Raw genomic sequence first — 25,671 nt, forward strand, 5'->3', positions numbered from 1 at the left:
TGCCAGAAAAGTCAGAGGGCGAGTGGGGTACAGCCAGGAGGACCCCCTCCCCAACACCCCCAACCCTTCCACCTTTGGAAGTCTCCCCACCCAGCTCCCCAGTTCCACTTCCTCTAGATTGGAGGTCCCAGGAAGAGAGCAGAGGGGCACCCCTACCCACGGCTTAGCCCATGTCATTCTGAGGACCCAGCTGCACCCCTGCCACAGCACCTCTGGCCCAGGCTGGGCTGGGGGGCTGGGGAGGCAGAGCTGCGAAGGGGGGAGATGTGGGGTAGACTCCTTTCCCTCCTCCTCCCCCTCTCCATTCCAACTCCCAAATTGGGGGCCGGGCCAGGCAGCTCTGATTGGCTGGGGGACGGGTGGCCGGCTCCCCCTCTCTGAGGGGCAGGGTTCCTCCCTGCTCTCCATCAGGACAGTATAAAAGGGGCCCGGGCCAGGCGTCGGAGCAGACGGGAGTTTCTCCTCGGGGTCGGAGCAGGAGGCACGCGGAGTGTGAGGCCACGCATGAGCGGACGCTAACCCCCTCCCCAGCCGCAAAGAGTCTACATGTCTAGGGTCTAGACATGTTCAGCTTTGTGGACCTCCGGCTCCTGCTCCTCTTAGCGGCCACCGCCCTCCTGACGCACGGCCAAGAGGAAGGCCAAGTCGAGGGCCAAGACGAAGACAGTAAGTCCCAAACTTTTGGGAGTGCAAGGATACTCTATATCGCGCCTTGCGTTTGGTCCCGGGGGCCGCGGCTTAAACGGAGACGTGGATGCTCCGGAGACTCGGGAATGGAAGGGAGATGATGAGGGCTCTTCCTCGGGGCCCTGAGAAAGGACAGAGCTCACCCTGGGGCGAGGTTGGGGATGAACGCGCCCCGGGAGCGGGAGGTGAGGGTGGAGCGCGGCGTGAGCTGGTGCGAGAGAGAATCCCGAGCGCGCAACCGGGAAAGCAGGGATCTGGGTGCAGAGTGAGGAAAGCACGTCGAAGATGGGATGGGGGCACCGAGCGGGGGATTTGAAGCCCAAGATGTAGAAGCAATCAGGAAGGCTGTGGGATGATTCATAAGGAAAGATTGCCCTGTCTCCGGGCTAGATTGTTGCTGGAGCTGTGGGGGTGCTGGGCCGCGGCGGAGGGGGCGCGGAGCGTGGGCGGGTGGAGGATGAGAAACTTTGGCGCGGACGAGAAACTTTGGCGCGGACCTGGCGGGGCGGGATCCTTGCGCCCCCTTCTGACCGGTGCTGAGCACTGCGTCTCCCGGTCCAACGCTTCTTGGGGCAGCAGCCGGAGCGGGAAGACCTGAGTTATTGCTGGGTGCGGACCCCATCTCTAGATCTGGAAAGTAAAGCTGGGGATGGGGCAGCCCAAGCCTCTTAAAGAGGTAGTCGGGCCGGTGAGGCTGGCCCCGCCCCGGCCCCATTGCTTAGCGTTGCCCGACACCTAGCGGCCGTCTGGGGAGCCGCTAGCGCGGTGGGAGTGGTTAGTTAACTTCTGGACTATTTGTGGACTTTTTGGTTCTTTGGCTAAAAGTGACCCGGAGGCATTGGCTGGCTTTGGGGGACTGGGGATGGCCCCGAGAGCGGGCTTTTAAGATGTCTAGGTCCCGGAGGTTAGGGTGTCTCCTAATTTTGAGGTACATTTCAAGTCTTGGGGGGCCTCCCCTCCGATCAGCCGCTCCCATTCTCCTAGCCCCGCCCCTGCCACCCCACCTGCCCAGGGAAGGAGGCGGGATGAGGGCTGGACCTCTCTTCTCTCCCCCCGCGCCCTCCTCCTGTCTCCACCGCGCAAGCCACTCCCCACGAGCCTGCCCTCCCGATAGGGCCCCTCCTATTCTCCCCCTGCCCTCCCCCACCTCCCACCCTGTGGTTTTTATTTCACTTGGCTTCAGCGCCAATGGGCTGAGGTTGGAGTTGGAAGCCACCGCGGCCTAAAGCTTTGTTTAAATTCCTGAGAACTGGAAAGAGTTACAGCCTCCCTGGCCAGGCGCCTCGGCGCTGTCACCCGCGCTGATGAGGAGCAGGCGAACTTTTAAGGATTTAAGGAAAGAGGAACAGGGAGAAGGCGCGGGAAGTGAAAAATCCAAGTGTGCCTCTTAGACCCGGGGGAAAGGTGGTTAAGGTGAGGGTCTTGGAGCCCCAAGGTGGGAGTCGCAGGCACTACTGACAACGCCCCTCTTCCTCCGCCTGTCCCAGTCCCACCAATCACCTGCGTACAGAACGGCCTCAGGTACCATGACCGAGACGTGTGGAAACCCGAGCCCTGCCGGATCTGCGTCTGCGACAACGGCAAGGTGTTGTGCGATGACGTGATCTGTGACGAGACCAAGAACTGCCCCGGCGCCGAAGTCCCCGAGGGCGAGTGCTGTCCCGTCTGCCCCGACGGCTCAGGTGCGGCTGCGCTCGGGGCCTGGGGCCTGGGGCCTGGAGGCTGGGGCTGGGGCTGGGGCTGGGGCTGGGGCTGGGGCTGGGGATGGGGATGGGGATGGGGATGGGGATGGTCGGCGCTCGCTGGCCCTGCGTGCTGGAGGCCTCTGCCGCCAGGAGCTGCATTAGCAAACCTTGGCTCTAACGCGCGTCTCTTCGCCCCCTAGAATCACCCACCGACCAAGAAACCATCGGCGTCGAGGTAATCTCCTGCCCTCGACTTTTGTTCCTCCACCGCCCGTGCCTCCTCACGGTCCTCCCTTTTCTAACCTGGCCTCTTGTTTCTTCTTCCCCAATCCCACAGGGACCCAAGGGAGACACTGGCCCCCGAGGTCCAAGGGTAAGCGTTGCACTCTCTGGGCTGTGGGGAGCTGCAGGTGGGCGTGGCTCCTGGCCCCACGCTCAACCCGGCCCCGCCCTCTCCTCCTGCAGGGACCCGCAGGCCCCCCTGGCCGAGATGGCATCCCTGGACAGCCTGGACTTCCCGGACCCCCCGGACCCCCCGGACCTCCCGGACCCCCTGGCCTCGGAGGAGTAAGTGAAGAGGCCTTGTGTGTCCACTCTCCCCTGTTTTGTTTTTGTTTTTTGGCAGATGACATAATTTTATACTTTGAAATAATTTCAAACTTACAGAAAAGTTGCAAGAATCCTACAGGAAACTCTCACATGCCCTTCACAGTTTGTGACATGTGCTTTATTAGTTTCTGTTTATGTATATGTAGCTTTTTTTTTTTCTGAACTGTTTGAGTAAGTTGCTAACATCAGGTTCCTTTGCGCCTAAATACTTGGGTGTGTTTTTCCTAAAAGCAAGATCATTCTCTTAACTAACCATAGCACAGTGATTAAATTCACTCTCTAATGTGCAGTCCGTATTCAAAGTTCACCCATGTCCCAATAACGTCCTGTATAGATTCCATCCCCACCACCCCACCTGGGATCTTGTCCAGGATTATGGATTTTGCACTTAATCATCATATCTCTAGTTTCCACAAATGTGGAACATTCCTCAGACTTTCTTTGTCTTTCGTGGCACTGGGAGTTTTGAAGAGTCCAGTTGTTTTGCAGACTGTCCCTCAATTTGGGATTGTCTGATTAGATTAGATGCAGAATGCATTTTTGGCAGGAATATCTTACAAGCAATGTTGTTATTCTCAGCACATCACACCAGGAAGCGCATGATGTTAGTTTCTTCCATCCTCAGTGCCGTCTTCTGCCTTTCAATTCACTATCCTGACCCTGACTTCTCTTGTTTGTTCTAGAACTTCGCTCCCCAGTTGTCTTATGGCTATGATGAGAAATCAACCGGAGGAATTTCCGTGCCTGGTCCCATGGTGAGCCAGCAGGGGGAGCAGGGATGACAGAAGAGAGAATGAGTATCCAGAGAAGGTGGGCATAGGCAGCTGGCATAGACAGCTTGGGAGGTCAAGATCACCTTTGGGACCTCAGAGTCCAGAAAAGATGCAGGATGACTGGGTGGTCCCAACAGGCATGAATGACTACATCCACATGCTTTCCTACAGAGGGATCACCATGACCCCCCTTTCTTCTCCTTCTATAGGGTCCCTCTGGTCCCCGTGGTCTCCCTGGCCCCCCTGGTGCACCTGTGAGTATCCAGGACGTATTCATATGCCTCCCTGGGCTTTGGTTTTTTGGAGAGAAGATTGGGATGAGGGAAGGGGAGATGCTCAGAGATCTCTTGGTAAGATTGGAGAAGGTTGGCAGGGACTTGCTTTCTAACCCCATCTTTCTTTCCTTCTTCTCAAGGGTCCTCAAGGCTTCCAAGGTCCCCCTGGTGAGCCTGGCGAGCCTGGAGCTTCAGTAAGCACTCTCTGTACAGATACACACTCCCTCTACAAACACACAGACTCTCCTATCGAAGAACCCCCAGGCCTGGGCTCTTCCTTGCCTCTTCCCTTCAATCCCAGCCTTCCCCTTCTTTTTTTCTTATCCTTATTCTAACCACCTCTTCTATCTTTTCTAGGGTCCCATGGGTCCCCGAGGTCCCCCTGGCCCCCCTGGAAAGAACGGAGATGATGTAAGTATCCCCAGCAAGAAGATACCATCTGACCCCATGGCCTCCGTGGGTTGGGTCCTGCAATTTCCACTCCACCACCTTTGGGAACGATACTCAGAGGAAGGAGGGCAAGTCCTCTCTGATGCATGGACTACCCTTGAACAATGATCCTTTCCCTTAGTGAGATGATTCCATGTCCCCAACAAGGTGACTGTTCTCCTCACCCCAGCCACCTTAGAGCAATCCCCAACCCCATCCCTCTGGGGAAACTGGCGCACAGATGGTGAGATTAAAATGCTGGTGACAGAAGTAGACAGAAATTCCTTTAGAGGCACTCCGATTTCACCAAACGAAGGTTTCACTGTAGATTTAAATGGAGCTCTAGATTCAAAGATAAGATTCTGGGTCCCCAAACCTGACCTGCAACAACCCAAAGAAGACTGAGACCTTCCCCATTTTTCCAGCCCCTGGGCGGTGGTGGGGAGGCAGGGGCCTGATGGTCTTTTCTCTCCCTCTCAGGGGGAAGCTGGAAAACCTGGTCGTCCTGGTGAGCGTGGCCCTCCTGGGCCTCAGGTGAGCAGGGAACTGTGGCTGAACCTGGGCTTCACTGCACTTGGGCTTCATTTAGGAGCTGGGTCCATGGTGGTGTGTTCTAATGGCCCTTCCTCACCTTCTTCATCTCTCTCCAGGGTGCTCGAGGATTGCCCGGAACAGCTGGCCTCCCTGGAATGAAGGGACACAGAGTGAGTTCCCTCTGAGTCATTTAAGCTTCCCAGGTCCCCAGCATACCCCCATCCAGTCCCAGCCTCTTCCCCAAAAGATCCTGAGATGCATCATGGTGCGTGGCAGCTACAGAAGCCCCAAGGGGCAGAGAGTGGACATCCAAAGCACCTCCCTTCATGGGAAAGAAGTCCCGATTAAACGACTGGGGGAGATCTTGAGCCAGTTGGGATTTAGTCTAGCTCAGAAACAGGGGGATGGCGGTGATGACCTCCCAAGGCTCTTTCTCAGATGTAGGTGGGTGTCAAGGTTGTTCCACCCCCTCCACAGATCCTCACCTTCTACCTCTTTCCTGCTTTAGGGTTTCAGTGGTTTGGATGGTGCCAAGGGAGATGCTGGTCCTGCTGGTCCCAAGGTAAGAGGCTGTCTGAACATCATGGTCCTCCACATCCCCAGAGTCCCACCATGAATGAATTTCTCACTCATTATTCTCTGTTCTACAGGGTGAGCCTGGCAGCCCTGGTGAAAATGGAGCTCCTGGTCAGATGGTGAGTGTGCCCAGTTCCAGAGGGCAGGGACAGGCAGGAGGCAGGGGCAAGATGGAGGCCTGGGGGAACGAGGCTGTCTCCCATCTCATTTGACTTCTCTTGGTTTGGTTGTCAGGGCCCCCGTGGTCTGCCTGGTGAGAGAGGTCGCCCTGGAGCCCCTGGCCCTGCTGTAAGTACTCCTGGCCCCTTGGGGGAACCCTGGGCTCTGAAAGGGGTTCCCCAGGAGCTCTAGGGACTGACCAGTGCTCAGTGGACTTAATGGGGCTCCCCTCTCTCCTGCAGGGTGCTCGCGGAAATGATGGTGCTACTGGTGCTGCCGGACCCCCTGTGAGTGTGGCCTGTAGGCCTCAGGGCCTGGGAGTGGGGAGGGGTCTCAGTGTCTGCTCTAGGAGTTGACACTGGGGGCAGGTTGTGTTGGTCTGAACCCCAGGGCTTCTTCTGTCCCAGGGTGTGACTTGCAGCTGCCATCTCTTCCTTCTTGTTAAGATCTCCATTTCATTCACAGGGTCCTACCGGCCCCGCTGGTCCTCCTGGCTTCCCTGGTGCTGTTGGTGCTAAGGTGAGACCCCCCACTCTCCTCTGAGCATGACCCTCATGGGCCAAGCGGCTCATGTCTCCTTGTTCCTCAAACCAAAGGGACCCAGAATGGCAAGAGAGCAACCCGTTCACTAACACCTTTGTCCCAGGGTCTCTGTGTCTGATCTTAAGAGTCCTGATCATTGCTCTCCTGTCCCTGTCTCCCCTTCCTCCTGTCATCCCAAGAGGCAAGTTTGGGTTTCCTAGGGTGGCTTCTGATATGTCCTTTCTTCTGATCCAGGGCGAAGCTGGTCCCCAAGGTGCCCGAGGCTCTGAAGGTCCCCAGGGTGTGCGTGGTGAGCCTGGCCCCCCTGGCCCTGCTGGTGCTGCTGGCCCTGCTGTAAGTGTCCCTGCCTCAGTGTCCCCTGTGCTGCTTTCTAACCTCAGAGTCCTTGCCTGTTGCTCATACTCCTTTCTCTGTGCCACAGGGAAACCCTGGTGCTGATGGACAGCCTGGCGCTAAAGGTGCCAATGTAAGTATCCTGCCAGGCTTCAGTCCCACCCCTGCTGCCTGTAGCCTGCCTGCCCCGTTCCCTCTGCTCCTAGGCTCACCTGGCTGTCTGCCTCCCACAGGGTGCTCCTGGTATTGCTGGTGCTCCTGGCTTCCCTGGTGCCCGAGGCCCCTCTGGACCCCAGGGCCCCAGCGGCCCTCCCGGTCCCAAGGGTAACAGCGTGAGTACCAAACTTCTGCCCGCCCCATGCACTGGCTCCAGTGCGGCTCTCATCTGGGCAGCAGGAAGATGCAGGCCAACTGAGTGCTCCCAACTCTCAGCTCATCCTCTTCTCCCCCCTTGCAGGGTGAACCTGGTGCTCCCGGCAGCAAAGGAGACACTGGTGCTAAGGGAGAACCCGTAAGTCTCCCTGTCGTTCTTCTTGCAGCCCAGCCCACCTTGCCCTGGAAGCCCCCTGAGGGAGATCCAGAAAGGAACCCCTAGCCTTCTGGGGGAGCCCCTGCCCCACCCCTGATGCAGGAAGCCTAGCCTCAGCCAGCTCTGAGGCTGGCACGGGATGGCCCCTCACCACAGGCCGCCCCCTCCTCTCGGCTCTCTCCAGGGCCCCGTTGGTGTTCAAGGACCTCCTGGCCCTGCTGGAGAGGAAGGAAAGCGAGGAGCTCGAGGTGAACCCGGACCCACTGGCCTGCCCGGACCCCCTGGCGAGCGTGTAAGTGCCCCTGCCCGCCCCCTCCCACTCCACCCTCAGTGCCTGGCTGGTGCCCGTGTGTCTCTGAGTTAACTGGCCTCCTCTCCTCCTGCAGGGTGGACCTGGTAGCCGTGGTTTCCCTGGTGCAGATGGTGTTGCTGGTCCCAAGGTAACCTCTCCTTGAGGCCGGGGGGCTGTCCCTGCTGCTCCCTGGGCATCGTCTTCCTCTTTTGGCCCATGGCAAAGAGCCACAAACTTGAGACCCTAACTGTTCCTGTGACTTCTCCCAACCAGGGTCCCGCTGGTGAACGTGGTTCTCCTGGCCCTGCTGGCCCCAAAGGATCTCCTGGTGAAGCTGGTCGTCCTGGTGAAGCTGGTCTGCCTGGTGCCAAGGTGAGGCCCCAGTCCTTCGGCCTGGCTTGGCCAGGCCCTGACCATCCCATGTGGAGTCTGGGATGAGGCGTTCTGGAGCAGGCCCAGGGGTCTGCCCTCCAGAGTCCTCCCCCACCTCCATCATGCTTCTCCCCCAAACCCACTCATACCTCTCTGCCTCCCTAGGGTCTGACTGGAAGCCCTGGCAGCCCTGGTCCTGATGGCAAAACTGGCCCCCCTGTAAGTAGCACTCCCCCTGAGCCCCTGCCACTGTCCTGTCTACCTCCTCACTATCCTCACCGCTGCTTTCGTGCCTCCCATCCTTAGGGTCCTGCCGGTCAAGATGGTCGCCCCGGACCCCCAGGCCCCCCTGGTGCCCGTGGTCAGGCTGGTGTGATGGGATTCCCTGGACCTAAAGGTGCTGCTGTGAGTATTCAGTGAGGATCCATGAAGAGCCAGGGACAGACACACCTGAGACTCAAAGGAGTCCTGAGCTCTGGGCTCAGCTCTGCCGCTACCTGCTGTGTGGCCACTCACTCTCGCTTTCTGGACCTCTGTCTCCTGATCTGTAAAATGAAAGACTTCTCGGCTGAGCATGGTGTCTCATGCCTGTAATCCCAGCATGTTGGGAGGCTGAGGCAGGTGGATCATGAGGTCAGGAGTTTGAGACCAGTCTGGCCAACATAGTGAAACCACGTCTCTACTAAAAATACAAAAAATTAGCTGGGTGTGGTGGTGTGCACCTGTAATCCCAGCTACTCAGGAGGCTGAGGCAGAAGAATTGCATGAACCTGGGAGGCGGAAGTTGCAGTGAGCCTGCACTCACTGCATTGCACTCCAGCCTGGGCAACAGTGTGAGACTCCGTCTCAAAAAAACAAAAAAACAGAAAAAAAAAAAAAAGAGAGAGAGAGCGAGAAAAGAACAAATGAAAGACTTCTCCAGGCTCCATGACCACTGCTCTGTGCTGGAAATAAGTGTTGTTGGTGGCCCTCCACCCCCTACATGTGGGGATAGGATAGCCCTTTGATATGGTAGGCACCCCCAGTCTTGGTGGATTCTTCAAGGTCCAAAAGGAGATAGCAGAGGAGAGGAAAGCCCTTTGCAGTGCAGGCCACAGCGGGCATCTAACAGGGAAAAGGCAGGGGAGAGGGTGCAGGAGGAGGAGCTGGGAAGGGCATCTTAGGAGGAGTGGGCTCGAAGGGGCCCAGCAAGAAGCGCCTGCAGGGGCATTCCCTGGGGGCCAAACAGCAGAGTCTTTTGAAAAGAAAGTCCCTTAAAAAGTCCCACTCAGAGTAAATGAGAGTCCCCAGGAGGCCCTGGCTTCTTACTTCAGCCCCCTCAACCCTAACTCCCTTTCTCCACAGGGAGAGCCCGGCAAGGCTGGAGAGCGAGGTGTTCCCGGACCCCCTGGCGCTGTCGTAAGTATCTCCTTTCCGTGTCCCTCCCTACCCACTTCCGGTTGCTGCCCCAGCACTTTCTCCTCCCTGCAGGAGGGGTGCTAGAGGCCACAGTCCTTGGCTGCTCCCAACCTGAGTTGGCTGCTCAGAGCCTGCTCAGGGCCTCCCAACCCTGAGTTCCCCTTTGCTCTCTCCCCACAGGGTCCTGCTGGCAAAGATGGAGAGGCTGGAGCTCAGGGACCCCCTGGCCCTGCTGTGAGTGTCGCTGATAGGGAGATCTGGGGAGCAGGAAAGGGGAAACACCCTCAGCCCCTCGTCTCCTGGGTCTCTCCGTGACCGCACTGTTCTCTCTGTGCAGGGTCCCGCTGGCGAGAGAGGTGAACAAGGCCCTGCTGGCTCCCCCGGATTCCAGGTGAGGCCTCATGGCTGTCAGGGTGCTGGGAGGTAGGGGTGGGAAACAGCTCTTTGGTCTCTTCCAGATTCTAAACCTTCCCTCCCTCCTTCCCCCATCTCCCACCTACAGGGTCTCCCTGGCCCCGCTGGTCCTCCCGGTGAAGCAGGCAAACCTGGTGAACAGGTAAGAGGGAGCAGCTGGGAGCAGCCGGCCAGAAGGGTGGGAGATGCAGGGAATCCAGAGGGACAGGTCGCTGCTCCTAGTTCATCAGACAGCCATCAGCTAGAGGGATTGAGATCAGATGCCAGAAAGAACTTCCTACCGTGAAGGGAGCAGCACAGAGGGAAGTGGGGGCTGCATGATTGCTAGCCTGGGTGACTTCTTTTAAGAGCTGCTGGAATATGCTGTGACTTTCCCTCAACCCTTCTATTGATAAATCTTGGTCCATAGTTTGGGGAGCGGGGAGGCCTTTGACACATCCCCAGGAGGAAGAGAGGGGCTGTCTGTGATAATTCCACTTCAGTGCTGAGAAGGGGCTCCTCTCTCATCACAGCCATACCCCAGGAGGAGGGACAGTGCTTTGCAGCAGAGTGGCCCCAGATAGATTTTGCTCACTGTCTGTTCCTCCCTCCCTCCCTCCCCGTCAGGGTGTTCCTGGAGACCTTGGTGCCCCCGGCCCCTCTGGAGCAAGAGTAAGTAGGCCTCTCTCGCTGCTTCCATCAAGGTGCCTTGTATGTGGCCCTGTCTCCAGAGCAGCTGTCACATGCCCTGTCCTTCCCTTCTAGGGCGAGAGAGGATTCCCTGGCGAGCGTGGTGTGCAAGGTCCCCCTGGTCCTGCTGGTCCCCGAGGGGCCAATGGTGCTCCTGGCAATGATGGTGCTAAGGTGAGGGCAGCGTGGAAGGGTCTCTGGCAAGCAGCCCGGGGACCAGGTCTCACCCCTCCTGCAGCAGGGGATGGCTGGCTGTGACCAAAGCCATGGAGATAGGGTGCTGGGTGTGGGGAAAAGACCAGGGTAGGGGCCCACAAACAGCCTGGAGTCTGGGCTGTGAGTCTTTTCTTTTCATCTTTTCTCAAGGCCTGTCATTGGCCTTGGAACTAAGCCTGTGAGATACCAAGCGGGGCTTAGGGCTATGACCCACTCTTGAGACCCCAGGCCTCACTTCAGTCTTCTTGGTTGTCACATAGGGTGATGCTGGTGCCCCTGGAGCTCCCGGTAGCCAGGGCGCCCCTGGCCTTCAGGGAATGCCTGGTGAACGTGGTGCAGCTGGTCTTCCAGGGCCTAAGGGTGACAGAGTAAGTTCAACCTTCCCTCTCCCCTGAGTCCTACATGGCTCCCATCTCTGCCTGCTTTGAATCCCCCAGCAGCTCTCCTTCTCCCTGGGATCTGTTCCTCTTCTCACTAATCCTCCCCTCTTCCCCTTTCTGCTCTGGCCTCTTTGCTGATGAATCCTCTCCTTGTGGTCCAGGCCTGTCTCTCCCCATGAGTTACCATGGTGATGAGAGGTGGGGGCATCTCCCTGATGGAGACTCCCTTATTCATCCCGCTACACAAGTCAGGGGCCTCTTAACCTCAGTTCCACGTGAGTCTCCAGGCAGGCACCCTTTTTCCTGAAAGGACCTTTGAGTCCTTGCCCCAGGTGGAAGCAGGGCAGAGCAGGAGAGGGCCTCTCAGGAAAGCCAGACACAAGCAGAATACTACAGGTCACCTCCTTGCCCCACACTGGAAATCTCAAGCTTATCCATGTCTTTAGGGTGATGCTGGTCCCAAAGGTGCTGATGGCTCTCCTGGCAAAGATGGCGTCCGTGGTCTGACTGGCCCCATTGGTCCTCCTGGTCCTGCTGGTGCCCCTGGTGACAAGGTGAGGTGGCTGCTTCCCCACCTTCTGCCCTAACACATAGCCTCCCCAGCAGGCCTGGGCACGGTTCCATGGGGTTGGGTTGGGAAAGCAGGTCCTGTCAAACTGAGCTGTCAACCCGGGAACCTGGAGGGACCAGAGGGAGGGGAGGCTCTCCTGGGGTCATCTACCAGGAATATTCAGGGGAGGTCCTGACCCTGAGCCTCTTGTCCCTTGCTCTCAGGGTGAAACTGGTCCCAGCGGCCCTGCTGGTCCCACTGGAGCTCGTGGTGCCCCCGTAAGTATAGAAGACCTGTTAAGACCCCATACTTGGCCCTTCCCTCCCTTCACATAGCACTCCTGGCCCTGTCTGTGCCTCCACCCCTTACCTTTCCCCTCATCCCATCTCCGCCTTCCCTCATGTCAGCTCATCTCTCCAATCTGCCACCTTTTCTTCTAGGGAGACCGTGGTGAGCCTGGTCCCCCCGGCCCTGCTGGCTTCGCTGGCCCCCCTGTGAGTACCAAGACCCCCCTCATTTTTCATCACCGACTGGGACCTGGGACCTCGAGGGACAGAATGAGGACAAAGGCGTTAGCCCTCCTCTGGGGAGAAGGGTGGAGACGGGATTGTTTCCCACCCAAGCATCTTCCTGCCTCCATTACTGCTCCTCCCCCCGCCGGTGGAAACTCCTGCCTCCCTCCCTGCACTCACCGCCCTGCTTCCTCCCCCAGGGTGCTGATGGCCAACCCGGTGCTAAAGGCGAACCTGGTGATGCTGGTGCTAAAGGCGATGCTGGTCCCCCTGGCCCCGCCGGACCCGCTGGACCCCCTGGCCCCATTGTGAGTGGCTTGTCCTCTGTGCCTGCGATGCTGGTGTGCTAGGACCCAGGACAGGTCCAGTCTTGATGCCTCTGTGCTCTCCTACAGGGTAATGTTGGTGCTCCTGGACCCAAAGGTGCTCGTGGCAGCGCTGGTCCCCCTGTGAGTATCACCCGCCTCTCTGCTGAGCCTCTCCCCTCTCCCCAGGCAGTGGTGGCAGGTGAGGACAGCTGGGTAGAATGACTTGGCTGTTCTCCCTCTGACGGTTCCTTTGTTCTCTCCTTCCAGGGTGCTACTGGTTTCCCTGGTGCTGCTGGCCGAGTCGGTCCTCCTGGCCCCTCTGTAAGTCTCTGCAGTGGAGTCCACTGCTCTAGGTTGGGGGTGGTGGGTGCGGGCTGCCAGAAGGATGGTGGGTCCGACTGAGGAACCAATGATGCACCAGAGCCCCCTGGAGTCTGACAGCTGCTCCTATCCCCATCCAGGGAAATGCTGGACCCCCTGGCCCTCCTGGTCCTGCTGGCAAAGAAGGTGGCAAAGGTCCCCGTGGTGAGACTGGCCCTGCTGGACGTCCTGGTGAAGTTGGTCCCCCTGGTCCCCCTGGCCCCGCTGGCGAGAAAGGATCCCCTGGTGCTGATGGGCCTGCTGTAAGTGCCAGCTCAGATCTCTGCCGCTCCGGAGGTGTCCAGAGCTGGGGAGGGGTCCCTGTGCTGCTGTCCCGCACCTCACCCCTGTTTGCCTCCCACAGGGTGCTCCTGGTACTCCCGGGCCTCAAGGTATTGCTGGACAGCGTGGCGTGGTCGGCCTGCCTGGTCAGAGAGGAGAAAGAGGCTTCCCTGGTCTTCCTGGCCCCTCTGTAAGTGCCCCCCTCACCTTGGGGGACCCTGAGAAAAACCATCACAGGACTTGGAGTGGGGTGGAGCCAAGGAGAACAGATTTGGTAGAGATGACCTCAGGTGACTCATGGGTCCTCTCAGACCCTATCACTGGCCTGACTCTTTCTTCTCCCTTAGGGTGAACCTGGCAAACAAGGTCCCTCTGGAGCAAGTGGTGAACGTGGTCCCCCTGGTCCCATGGGCCCCCCTGGATTGGCCGGACCCCCTGGTGAATCTGGACGTGAGGTGAGCAGTCCCCAGCCCCCATGCCAGTACCCTCAGCATGGCCACTGTGGCCTTGCCTAAGTCCTCTTCTCTGGCTGACTCTCACTTCTCTGTCTCTCTGCAGGGAGCTCCTGGTGCCGAAGGTTCCCCTGGACGAGATGGTTCTCCTGGCCCCAAGGTAAGATGGTAACACTCCATGACCACAGCCTTGTCTGCTGCTTCCCTGCCCCATCCTGGCCATTCAGCTGGAGCTGGCCCATATTCCCCTGCTCTCCCCACCAGGGTGACCGTGGTGAGACTGGCCCCGCTGGACCTCCTGGTGCTCCTGGTGCTCCTGGCGCCCCTGGCCCTGTTGGCCCTGCTGGCAAGAGTGGTGATCGTGGTGAGACTGTAAGTAGCTGGGCTCCAGTTCCCTGTGTCTGGTCAGGCCAGGGACTCTCCAGGCCTCCTTAGAGGCCTGGGGATGGGTGTCGGACTTCACCCAGGCAAGGAGAGGAAAGGAGATCCTGCAAGATGTCGGGGCCTTAATCCAAAAAACTGAGTTAAAGCTCAGCCTCAAGTCCCCTCTCCCAGACAGGACCCCCTCTCCCGTGAGCTGGCCCCAGCTCTCATGAAGATTGCAGTGGGGAGGTTTCCCTGGGAGTTGGGAGAGATGGCCACAGTGGGAAGGAGCTGAGGAGAGAGAGATGCAGCAGGGGGGAGGCCTCATCCTGCAGCCCCAGCCTCAGCCTTCCCTGGCCAAGATCTCATGCTCTCCTTGCTCTCCTTGCTCTCCTCAGGGTCCTGCCGGTCCCGCTGGTCCTGTTGGCCCTGTTGGCGCCCGTGGCCCCGCTGTAAGTTCCCTGCTGTGTCTCCCACACCTTCAGAACCCTACAGATGCGGACAGTGCCCCACTTGATGCCCCTTCTCTCTTCTAGGGACCCCAAGGCCCCCGTGGTGACAAGGGTGAGACAGGCGAACAAGGCGACAGAGGCATAAAGGGTCACCGTGGCTTCTCTGGCCTCCAGGGTCCCCCTGGCCCTCCTGTGAGTATGCTCAGCCCCTCCCCAGTCCTCATGCTGTGCTGTATGATAGGAGGGGGAGCTTTGCCTCGGTTTCCCCCTGTGGATAGTCACTCTTACCCCTCCCTAGTGAGGACTGGGGTCTGAAGATTTATGGGCATGTCCAAGTAGCTTCTGAGAGGGTGAGGGGTACACAGAGAGGGATTATGGGAGAGGTCTCTGCCTATGGACACCCTGGGGCTAGATTTCCAGAATAATGAAGGGGCATGGGCTGCCCACGCTGCCCTCGTCTCTCCAGCAAGGCCCTCAGGCTACATTTGACCCTCACTGGGCCTGAATTGCCTTTTTATCTGTCCTTCAGGGCTCTCCTGGCGAACAAGGTCCCTCTGGAGCCTCTGGTCCTGCTGGTCCCCGAGTAAGTCATGCCTTCTCTCTCCTCTTCCTGAGTCCCAAGCCCAGGCTCACCTTGGGGACCCTTGCCGGGGACCCAGGCACCTTTTGCCTCTCTGGAGAAGGGTTAAGGGACAGGGAGTGGGCAAAGAGAGGAAGAATCCTGAACAAACAATCTGATTTAGCTTTGGCCTCTCTGCTCCCCAGTCCGTCCTCCCCTGGCTCAGCGGCTGGAGCGAGCTATGGCATGTCCTATGGAAAGAGGCTGAAACTGGCTCTATGAGGCCGTGGAGCCAGAGCCAGCAGGGAGGGCGGTGGGCTTCTCCTCCAGAGCTGGGGTTGTTGGGTCTTCTGGCAGCCTTTCTCAAACCATTTCCCCCACTCCAGGGTCCCCCTGGCTCTGCTGGTACTCCTGGCAAAGATGGACTCAACGGCCTCCCTGGCCCCATTGGGCCCCCTGGTCCTCGCGGTCGCACTGGTGATGCTGGTCCTGTTGTACGTAGCCCCTCATCCCCTCTGCTCATGGCCCTCCAGCCCCCAAAGCACTTGGACGCCGGTAATCCCCACTCTCCTCCCTCTCTGTGCAGGGTCCCCCCGGCCCTCCTGGCCCTCCTGGTCCCCCTGGTCCTCCCAGCGGTGGTTTCGACTTCAGCTTCCTGCCCCAACCACCTCAAGAGAAGGCTCACGATGGCGGCCGCTACTACCGGGCTGATGATGCCAATGTGGTTCGTGACCGTGACCTCGAGGTGGACACCACCCTCAAGAGCCTGAGCCAGCAGATCGAGAACATCCGGAGCCCGGAGGGCAGCCGCAAGAACCCCGCCCGCACCTGCCGCGACCTCAAGATGTGCCACTCTGACTGGAAGAGCGGTGAGGGCCTGCCCTAGCCTCCCCCTCCCTCCTACTTCTGCCATGCCAGGGTCCCCATGCCCATATGTGCCCCTACCATATGGTGCTGGCTGCTCCACTTCCCTGACTCCACCTTGCCCTGCCCTACCACAGGAGAGTACTGGATTGACCCCAACCAAGGCTGCAACCTGGATGCCATCAAAGTCTTCTGCAACATGGAGACTGGTGAGACCTGTGTGTACCCCACTCAGCCCAGTGTGGCCCAGAAGAACTGGTACATCAGCAAGAACCCCAAGGACAAGAGGCACGTCTGGTTCGGCGAGAGCATGACCGACGGATTCCAGGTGCGTGAGCTGGACCTCAGAGCCAGTGTTAGGAGATGGGCTAGCCCAGTGCTCAGAAGGGACATGAAGTCCTGGAGTAGGTCTCTGCTAAGGGTGATGGACAGAGCTGGGCTGGGAGGCAGGGGTCCCAGGTCCCTGATAGTGGTTCAGACACAGGCTGCCTATGGGCAGGTGGCCCCTCTTGATATAAGGGTGTATTGGGCTGCTCTCTGAGGACCCTGGACAGGGAGGCCAGGCAGGACTAGAGGTTCCTGCATAGCTGCTCACTCTTCCCTCTCTCCCCTCCCCTGCAGTTCGAGTATGGCGGCGAGGGCTCCGACCCTGCCGACGTGGCCATCCAGCTGACCTTCCTGCGCCTGATGTCCACCGAGGCCTCCCAGAACATCACCTACCACTGCAAGAACAGCGTGGCCTACATGGACCAGCAGACTGGCAACCTCAAGAAGGCCCTGCTCCTCCAGGGCTCCAACGAGATCGAGATCCGCGCCGAGGGCAACAGTCGCTTCACCTACAGCGTCACTGTCGATGGCTGCACGGTGAGTGGCCAGAACCCTCAGGCAGGGCCCCACCTCTCTGGCCTTGGGCTTTTTGGGCAGGCCATAGTGCCCTCTTTCCATCACTCCCACGTGGTAATGCCCCCTCCCATTGTCTCCGCCCCACCCCAGAGTCACACCGGAGCCTGGGGCAAGACAGTGATCGAATACAAAACCACCAAGACCTCCCGCCTGCCCATCATCGATGTGGCCCCCTTGGACGTTGGTGCCCCAGACCAGGAATTCGGCTTCGACGTTGGCCCTGTCTGCTTCCTGTAAACTCCCTCCATCCCAACCTGGCTCCCTCCCACCCAACCAACTTTCCCCCCAACCCGGAAACAGACAAGCAACCCAAACTGAACCCCCCAAAAGCCAAAAAATGGGAGACAATTTCACATGGACTTTGGAAAATATTTTTTTTCCTTTGCATTCATCTCTCAAACTTAGTTTTTATCTTTGACCAACCGAACATGACCAAAAACCAAAAGTGCATTCAACCTTACCAAAAAAAAAAAAAAAAGAATAAATAAATAACTTTTTAAAAAAGGAAGCTTGGTCCACTTGCTTGAAGACCCATGCGGGGGTAAGTCCCTTTCTGCCCGTTGGGCTTATGAAACCCCAACGCTGCCCTTTCTGCTCCTTTCTCCACCCCCTCTTGGGGCCTCCCCTCCACTCCTTCCCAAATCTGTCTCCCCAGAAGACACAGGAAACAATGCATTGTCTGCCCAGCAACCAAAGGCAATGCTGAAACACCCAAGTGGTCCCCACCCTCAGCCCGCTCCTGCCCGCCCAGCACCCCCAGACCCTGGGGAGACCTGGGGTTCTCAGACTGCCAAAGAAGCCTTGCCATCTGGCACTCCCATGGCTCTTGCAACATCTCCCCTTCGTTTTTGAGGGGGTCATGCCGGGGGAGCCACCAGCCCCTCACTGGGTTCGGAGGAGAGTCAGGAAGGGCCACGACAAAGCAGAAACATCGGATTTGGGGAACGCGTCAATCCCTCGTGCCGCAGGGCTGGGCGGGAGAGACTGTTCTGTTCCTTGTGTAACTGTGTTGCTGAAAGACTACCTCGTTCTTGTCTTGATGTGTCACCGGGGCAACTGCCTGGGGGCGGGGATGGGGGCAGGGTGGAAACGGCTCCCCATTTTATATCAAAGGTGCTACATCTATGTGATGGGGTGGGGAGGGAATCACTGGTGCTATAGAAATTGAGATGCCCCCCCAGGCCAGCAAATGTTCCTTTTTGTTCAAAGTCTATTTTTATTCCTTGATATTTTTCTTTTTTTTTTTTTTGTGGATGGGGACTTGTGAATTTTTCTAAAGGTGCTATTTAACATGGGAGGAGAGCGTGTGCGGCTCCAGCCCAGCCCGTTGCTCACTTTCCACCCTCTCTCTACCCGCTTCTGGCTTCTCAGGCCTCTGCTCTCTGACCGCTCTCCTCTGAAACCCTCCTCCACAGCTGCAGCCCATTCTCCCGGCTCTCTCCTAGTCTGTCCTGCGTCCTCTCTCCCCGGGTTTCAGAGACGACTTCCCAAGCAGTTTTTCCCCCAGGGGTGGGAGGAAGCAAAAGACTCTGTACCTATTTTGTATGTGTATAATAATTTGAGATGTTTTTAATTATTTTGATTGCTGGAATAAAGCATGTGGAAATGACCCAAACATAATCCGCAGTGGCCTCCTAATTTCCTTCTTTGGAGTTGGGGGAGGGGGAGATATGGGGAAGGGACTTTGGGGTGGTGGGCTTGCCTTCCATTCCTGCCCTTTCTCTCCCCACTATTTTCTTCTAGATCCCTCCATAGCCCTGCTCCCCTTTCTCTCACCCTTCTTATACCTCAAACCTTTTTATTTCCTCTTTTATTTTCTATCTCTTGCAATTCCCTTGCACCATTTCCAAATTCTCTTCTCCCCTGCAATACCATACAGTCAATCCACATGCAACAACACACACACACCCTTCACACCTGGGGATGTCCAAACCTTATGCCCACTCCCCTTCAAGCCCATTCACTCTCCACCGTCCTGGACACCCTGCAGTTGGTGGCGGTGGGATGCTCATGGATACTGGGAGGGTGAGGGGAGTGGAACCCGTAAGGAGGACCTGGGGGCCTCTCCCTGGACTGACATGAAGGGTCGTCTGGCCTCTGCTCCCTCCTCACCCATGCTGAGCTCCTGCCAAAGGAGCAACGCAACGGGAGAGGGGTCTGCTGAGCCTGGCGAGGGTCTGGGAGGGACCAGGAGGAAGGCAGGATCCCTGCTTGCTGTCCTGGCCCTGTGGGAGTGAGGGAGACAGATGCCTGGGAGAGCTGTGGGGAAGGCGCTTGCACAGTGCTCTCAGGAAGGAAGGAGGCCCGGCCCTGCTCACCACGGACTGGGTGCCTCAACCTCCTGAATCCCCAGACCACAACACCCCTGGGCTGGGGTGGCCTGGGGAGCCATTGTGCCCCTGCCTCCTGCCTACTCCTTTTGAAGCTTTTTCTTTTTTTTTTTCTTAAATTCTTGCTTCCTCTTCCTTCCTCTTCTCCCTCCCTTCTTTTTTCCTTCACCTTCTGCCTGCTCCTTCCCACCTGCCTGAGAGACCCGGAGGGAAGGTGACTGACTGTTCGGCTCCCCCATCTCAGGTAGGGGAGACTGCAAGTGTGGTCAGCGGGGGACAGAGAATCCAGGGCGTCAGAAGTCCGGAGAGAACCAGGCACCCGGAGCCAGGGAGACAGCGAGATGACAGCTGGTCACCTCTCTCACCCCGTCTCAGGTCTAAACCCGAAAGGAACAAAAAGCCCACGCTCCTCCCTGAGGTCCCCAGAGAGATGGTCAAGTCTGTAGATATCATTCATCAGCAATACTAATATCGTGGTGTCATTAAGTATTCATGGCCATTCATTATGGCCTTTAATAATTCATCATTAGCACTTCTACCACACTTAGGACAGTGTAGAAAGGGAATAGGTATACAGAGGATAAGAATGATGGCATATAAATGAAGGTTTATTCACATGCAAATTACCCAAAGTTGTATGATGCCCATCCAACTCTCTTTTTCTCTTTTTTTTTGAGACAGAGTCTCACTGTGTGGCCCAGGCTGGAGTGCGGTGGCGCAGTCTCAGCTCACTGCAGCCTCCGCCTCCCAGGTTCAAGCGATTCTCGTGCCTCAGCCTCCCAAGTAACTGGGATGAGAGCCATGCACTACCACACCCAGCTAATTTTTATATTTTTAGTAGAGTCAGGATTTTACCATGTTAGCCAGGCTGGTCTCGAACTCCTGGCCTCAAGTGATCTGCCTGCCTCAGCCTCCCAAAGTGCTGGAATTAAGGACATGAGCCACAGTGCTGGGCTCCATCTCTTGATCAATGTGTTGCTTGTTTGGTGATGCCTGCCATGCTGGCAGAAACCCTGTCTACCTGGACCTCTGGGACTTAAGGACCCCGGCTGTCCAGGCCACATCCCCATCTGCCCTCATGGGGGACCCAGGGACATCCTGAGCCTGGCATCCAAGGCTCTACCTGGTCACTACCCACCTGCCCAGGCTCACTGTCCCCTCCCCTGCCCACATGTGTCACACCAACCAAAAAGGGTGGCCACAGTTTCCACAAATGCACTGCATTTCCCCACTTCCAGGCCTTCCTAGATGTCCTTTCTCTCTGCATGCTCAATGCCCTACTGTCTGGGCCATGTTCAAATGTGTCATTCTCCTCCCATTTCCCTGCCCAACCCAGCCTGAGCTCAGCCCCTCTGAGTTTCCAAAGCTCTCCAGATCCACATAGCTCCCCTCGGTCCTTCACCCTAGGATTGTGGATGTGGTCATGTTTTCATCCTGTTATTCTCTCCGTACTAGAGGCCAGGTGTTGCGACGCAGGGCTAGGCAGAGTCTGCGCTTAGGTACTGGAGAGACTGAAGAGAGAGAGACTGAGCTAGGGAGGCCACCCATTAGGTGAGAGCATGGCGCTGTGTGTGCTTTGTGCACAGAAGTGAGCAAGTGTGAGAGGAAGAGCAAGTGAAAGGCCCATGGGGGAGCGGACAGCAACGGAGGGCGCAGGGCACGCCTTTCTGCAGCAACAGACATGTCCTAGAGCTGCACTGCCCTGTATGGTAGCCGCTAACCACATGCAGCTATTGAGCATGTGAGATGCAGTTAGTGTGACTGAGGAATGCAGTTTCCACTTTTACTGAATTGCAATTTTACTAACTCTATGTGGGATAAGAGTTACCGCATGGGGCAGCAGAGCTGTAGGCAAAGGAGTGAATATGCCTCTTGTCACCTCTGTACAAATCTACATGTGGGTATGTGAGTGTGTGTGTACATGCGTGGGCATGTATGTGGACACACACACTGTGGGTCAGGGCTGCAACAGGGGCAGCCTTTTGTGGCAGTGCCCCATGGGCAGCTCGGAGCCTGTATCACGTGGTGTGGGGCTGGTGTGTGGTTTCAGTGTGTACAGGACAGGAGGGGAGGGGGACAAAGGGGCCATTGTGCCATATTCCCGACTCAAACCCTCCTTTCCACTGACATCACAGCTGCCCTAAATACAGCCACCCAGACCCGCTCCCCGAGACCCTCACTATCCCCTGCAGGGTGTCACAGAGCCTGCCGCTCTGTCAGACTCACCTTTGTCTTCTCTGTGAGAAGGACCAGGCTCCTGTGGTTGATTTTTCAGTCAAACCCAGACGGTAAATTGTAGAAAGGGAGGAGGCTTCATTTGGATTTTTAATTTCTGCTGTAATCTCAGAATCCTGGGTCCCTTTTGGGACTTGAGCCCATCTCCCGGCAGGATTTTCTATCACCAGAATACAGTGGATTTTCCCTCCTTTTCCCCCCGCCCCAGCACCTTAACTCTCAGCTTTCCAGACTTTCTCCAGTGACAGAGCTGGGTGGGTGGAGGAGGGGAGGGGTTGCGAGAGAGCTTGCTGGCTGGGGCGAGGAGACTGTGTGTGGAGCAGGCGTGAGCGTGGGCGGCGTGGGAGAGAATGTGAGGCTGCCGTCAAGCCCAGCGTCCACACGAGGAGGCGTCTGAGGGAGCGAGGTGAGTGCCACCAAGGGTTCCCTGTCTCCTGGGGGTGCCTGGTGATGAGAATGTGTCTCACTCTCTGTGCCCACCTATCTGTGCACAAATAAATGCATCTGTGTTCACAGGGGCCCTATACACATGCATGTGTGTGGGTTGGGGTGGGCAGGCATCTGTGCGTGATGAGGGCAGCTTCCCCACATGTGAGGCAGTGAAAGCAACCCTGTGTGAACTGTGAGAACACATGGACAATGGCATTTGGGACATATTGTACATGAGCGTGACAGAGGGCATAGGAGGGTCTGTCTGTGTGATACGGATGAGTGGGGCAGGGGAGCAAAGAGGAGTGTGGGAAAAATCAGTGGGTGTGGGAGGAGACCACTCTCCTGATGTCCCCCAGCCAGCAGGAGCCCTGGTGCTGGGAAGGGTGTGTCTCCCTGTCCCCTTCCCCTGTGTGCGCTCTAGAGGTTATCAAGTCAGGCTGAGGGCATGTCCACAGACAGGGAGGCAAGATCCTGGAAGCAGGAGGGGTCTTGTCCAGTAGGGTGGCAGGCCCTCCCCATGCAGAGATTTCAACCCTTCGCAGAGAATGTGCAAGGCAAGGCCAGGAGGGAGGTGAGTCTGGCACACGCTAGTGCTGGAGAAAGTGGGATTTTCTCTGCAAAAGACAATGGGAGGAACTGGGAAAGGGGTACTGAATGAGAAGGTACAGAGAACCATGATGGGGACTAAGACATTTTAGAGAGGGCGGCCACACACATGTTCAAATTCTGGATGAATTCACTGCTGTGGGGCAAACTCTGCCCGCACGCCAGGGCTTCGCTGCTGAGTGAACAGAGGCCTAGGAGAGCAGGTGTTCTGCAGAAAGCAGGGTAGAGGGCTGAGTTCCGGGTGTGAGTTAATCTGGGATGGAGATACAGGAAGAGCCATGAAACCAGCGCAGCCCAATAAAGATACAACCCAAGGCACAGATGAAATTTTTCATTTTCTAGCAGCCATTTAAACAAAGATAAAAAGGGTCGAGGGTGGTGGCTCACGCCTGTAATCCCAGCACTTTGGGAGGCCGAGGTGGGTGTATTGCCTGAGGTCAGGAGATCGTGACCAGTCTGGCCAACATGGTGAAACCCCGCCTCCACATAAAATACAAGGAAAAAATTAGCTGGGCCTGTCGGTGTGTGCCTGTAATCCCAGCTACTTGGGAGGTTGAGGCAGCGGAATTGCTTGAATCAGGGAGGTGGAGGTTGCAGTGAGCCGAGATAGTGCCACTGCACTCCAGCTTGGGCAATGGAGTGAGACACCATCTCAAAAAAAATAAAAAATAAAAAATAAAAAGGCTGGTGCTGTAGTGCATGTCCTAGCTACTCAGGAGGCTGAGGCAGGAGGATCCCTTGAGGCCAGGAGTTTGAGACCAGCCTGGGCAACATAGTGAGACCCTATCTCTACAAAAAATTTTTAAAATTAGCCAGATGTGGTGGTGAGTGCCTGTAATCCTAGCTACTTGGTGGCTGAGGCCACTTGAGTTTGAGGTAACAGTAAGCTATGATCATGCCACTGCACTCCAGCCTGGGCAACATAGTGAGACTTCATCTCAAAAGAATAAATAAGTAACTACAGGTAAAACTAATTTTAGCAATGTCTTTTATTTAACCTAATGTATCCCCAAATCTGATCATTTCACAATTACACTGACAGTACTTCTCAGTTTGGACTAGCCACAGCTTAAGTGCTCAGTAGCCACGTGGCCTGAGGCTGTTGGACTGGATGGCGCAGCTCTAGGCAGCAGATCCGTGCCAAAGATCGTACGAATTTAGGCTGCCACCCCCAATTCACAGGGAGAGATTGAACTTTTTACAAGGCACAGGTGGAAATGGAGTTCATTTAGCCTGGATCTTAGGGGCCAGGGAGACCCCAGGGACCTCTGGCCTTGGGGGATTGTGTGTGTGCTTGTATGCAATAATGTCTCCATCCTTGGGAGTTGCCAGAGTGTCCGGTTCCCACAAATTCTCACAACAGCCCCAAGGTGGTTATGACGATCATCTTATGAGTAAACTAACCCTCAGCTGGCTGAGCCAGCTGTTGTGTGGCAGGATCATGATTCCAGTCCTGCTCCCGGGCAGTGTGCAGCAGGGGGCTGAGGCCGGCCCTAGGTGGCGCCTTCAGTCGCCAGGTCTGGCCGATAGAGAGGTGGTGAGGGAATGTCTGAGCGTCAGGCCACATGTGGGTGCTGTCTTTAGAAGGAAGGTGGAGGCCACCCACTGGGCCACAGGGGCAATACCATCATGGGACTGGAGGAGACAGGGGTGGAGCAGAGTGTGCAGCAGGCCAAGTCTCCCAGTGGAGGTGGCTGTGGGGGCGGCTGCCCTTCTTTGTCCTTGGCTGTGGGGAGTGGAGCGTGACTGCTGGTTGGAATCTTGCACGCCAGGGAGGGGCTGTTGCCCAGTGGGGAGGAACTAAGTGTGTCTGTGCCTTCCCAGCGTGCTGCCGGGGACCTCTGGACGTGTGTGCCCAGGCAGGGCTTGGCGTCCTCTGCAGGCACGCCATCCTCCCAGCTACTTGTCTGGGCCACTTCCTCTCAGGCCGGCAGCCAGGCTCCCGTGTGCTCTTTGGAGCTGAGCAGGGAGAAAGGCGCTGCCAAGACCCCAAGGCAAAGCCGGGAAGTGAAGAGCTGGCCTTGCACTCTCCCAGCCCTGGCCAGCACAGGAAGAGCACTGGAGGCCCAAGAGCTGCCTGGCTGCAGGGGGCCATCCCAGAGATGAGGGGTGGGCAGCCTCCTCCTCAAGGGAGCAGGGATCAAGGAGGAGCCACCCCAGACAGCAGGCTGGCTGCTGGAGCCTCCAGTCTGCGCAACTCCTGGTTTCCTTCAGGAGAAAGAAAGAAATAGCCAATGATAAGCCAGAGGCACCCGCTAGTCAAAGAACCCGTTTGGTTATGGCGTGGGCACCTAAAGAGCTAGTCATTCAACAGGCAATCATTAAGCAGTACACTGCACCTCGGCCTGCCTCAGCAGATGCTCACGAAACCAATGTTTGACGAGTTGATTGACTAACTAATGGGTACAGGGAGGCACAGGAGATAATGGAAGAACCTTTAGCCATGGCCTTGCTCACCCCCTGTGCCCTGAGAAGGGGAGCAACCTCCTTAAGAACGCTGAGCACAGGCATGGTGGCTCACGGAGGTCATCCCAGCTTCTCAGGAGGCTGAGGCAAGAGGATCGCTTGAGGCCAGGAGTTCCGGACAAGCCTGGGCAACGTAGTGAGACCCTGGCTCTAAAAGAAAGAAAGAATGCTCAGCAAACCCATACACATGGTGTCCCTTCATGCCTCCCTTCAGAACATCCTTCCTGAGCACTCACTGTGTGCAGGCACTGCACCTGCTGCAGGCTGAAAGAATCGTATGTTCTAGTGTGGAAGAGGACTCGGAATACGTGAGCCCAGACAGCACAAATCCTCTCAGAGAGCAGGAAGTCCTTGCAGGGCAGGCGGTGGGACCACAGCGGGGACAGGGAAGGCCTCTCTGAGGAAGTGCCCTTTGGGCAACGACAGAACCTGCAGTGAGGGGCTAGTTGTGTGGATGTGGGAGCCAGGGGCTCCCAGCAGAGGAAAAGGAGAAGGAGGCTGGAGTGGCGATGCCAGCCCTTGTCTGGGTTCTCTCGGAGTTGCCACTAGGGGAGGGCCTTGCCAGCTGTCCCTCTTTTAGCCAGGCCCCTCTCAGGCCTGTCTTCACGTGGGAGTATATGAGCCTGGATGTGGCCAGGTGGCAGTGATCAGGGGAGAACTGGTCCAATTTGGTTGTAGCCACCTGGGAAAAACAGGTTCAGGCCTCCTCATGGCCAGCTGAGCTCTTCTGAGCTCATGTGGGGTCAAGCTGTGCTAGTGCCATTCAGCCCAACAAGGGTCCCAGGCTGTGCTCTGTCCTCTGCACCCCTGCCCATCTCTGGAGGAGCTCAGCAAGTTGGGGAGTCCTTGAGCCTAGGGCATTCAGGACCCGCATTCCAACCTCCTTTTGATATCTTTTTTTTTTTTTTTTTTTTTTTTTTTTTTTTAAACAGAGTTTTGCTCTGTCGCCCAGGCTGGAGTACAGTGGTGTGATCTGCAACCTCCACTTCCTGGGTTCAAGCGATTCTCCTGCCTCAGCCTCCCAAGTAGCTGTGATTACAGTTACGTGCCACCATGCCTGGCTAATTTTTGTATTTTTAGTAGAGATGGGGTTTCACCATGTTGGCCAGACTGGTCTCGAACTC

At 57.1% G+C, this 25,671-nt stretch overlaps 1 protein-coding gene across 1 annotated transcript; it reads left to right on the top strand.

Annotated features, from left to right (window-relative positions):
* The first annotated feature begins 437 nt into the window (after positions 1-437).
* On the top strand, positions 438-17,989 carry COL1A1 (collagen type I alpha 1 chain). The gene is made up of 51 exons (XM_008011525.3): positions 438-666; positions 2,175-2,369; positions 2,573-2,607; positions 2,710-2,745; positions 2,838-2,939; positions 3,665-3,736; positions 3,964-4,008; positions 4,170-4,223; positions 4,387-4,440; positions 4,939-4,992; positions 5,109-5,162; positions 5,501-5,554; positions 5,643-5,687; positions 5,803-5,856; positions 5,970-6,014; positions 6,193-6,246; positions 6,505-6,603; positions 6,692-6,736; positions 6,837-6,935; positions 7,061-7,114; positions 7,317-7,424; positions 7,519-7,572; positions 7,698-7,796; positions 7,962-8,015; positions 8,103-8,201; positions 9,141-9,194; positions 9,375-9,428; positions 9,532-9,585; positions 9,697-9,750; positions 10,215-10,259; positions 10,353-10,451; positions 10,754-10,861; positions 11,320-11,427; positions 11,648-11,701; positions 11,864-11,917; positions 12,136-12,243; positions 12,331-12,384; positions 12,511-12,564; positions 12,705-12,866; positions 12,968-13,075; positions 13,233-13,340; positions 13,444-13,497; positions 13,602-13,709; positions 14,099-14,152; positions 14,237-14,344; positions 14,682-14,735; positions 15,098-15,205; positions 15,298-15,580; positions 15,713-15,903; positions 16,197-16,439; positions 16,569-17,989. The coding sequence occupies exons 1-51, from the start codon at positions 564-566 to the stop codon at positions 16,713-16,715; spliced, it is 4,395 nt and encodes a 1,464-aa protein (XP_008009716.1). The 5' UTR covers positions 438-563; the 3' UTR covers positions 16,716-17,989.
* Positions 17,990-25,671: the final 7,682 nt, after the last annotated feature.

This window comes from Chlorocebus sabaeus, chromosome 16 (assembly GCF_047675955.1).
Source record: "Chlorocebus sabaeus isolate Y175 chromosome 16, mChlSab1.0.hap1, whole genome shotgun sequence".
Classification (NCBI taxonomy): domain Eukaryota; kingdom Metazoa; phylum Chordata; class Mammalia; order Primates; family Cercopithecidae; genus Chlorocebus; species Chlorocebus sabaeus.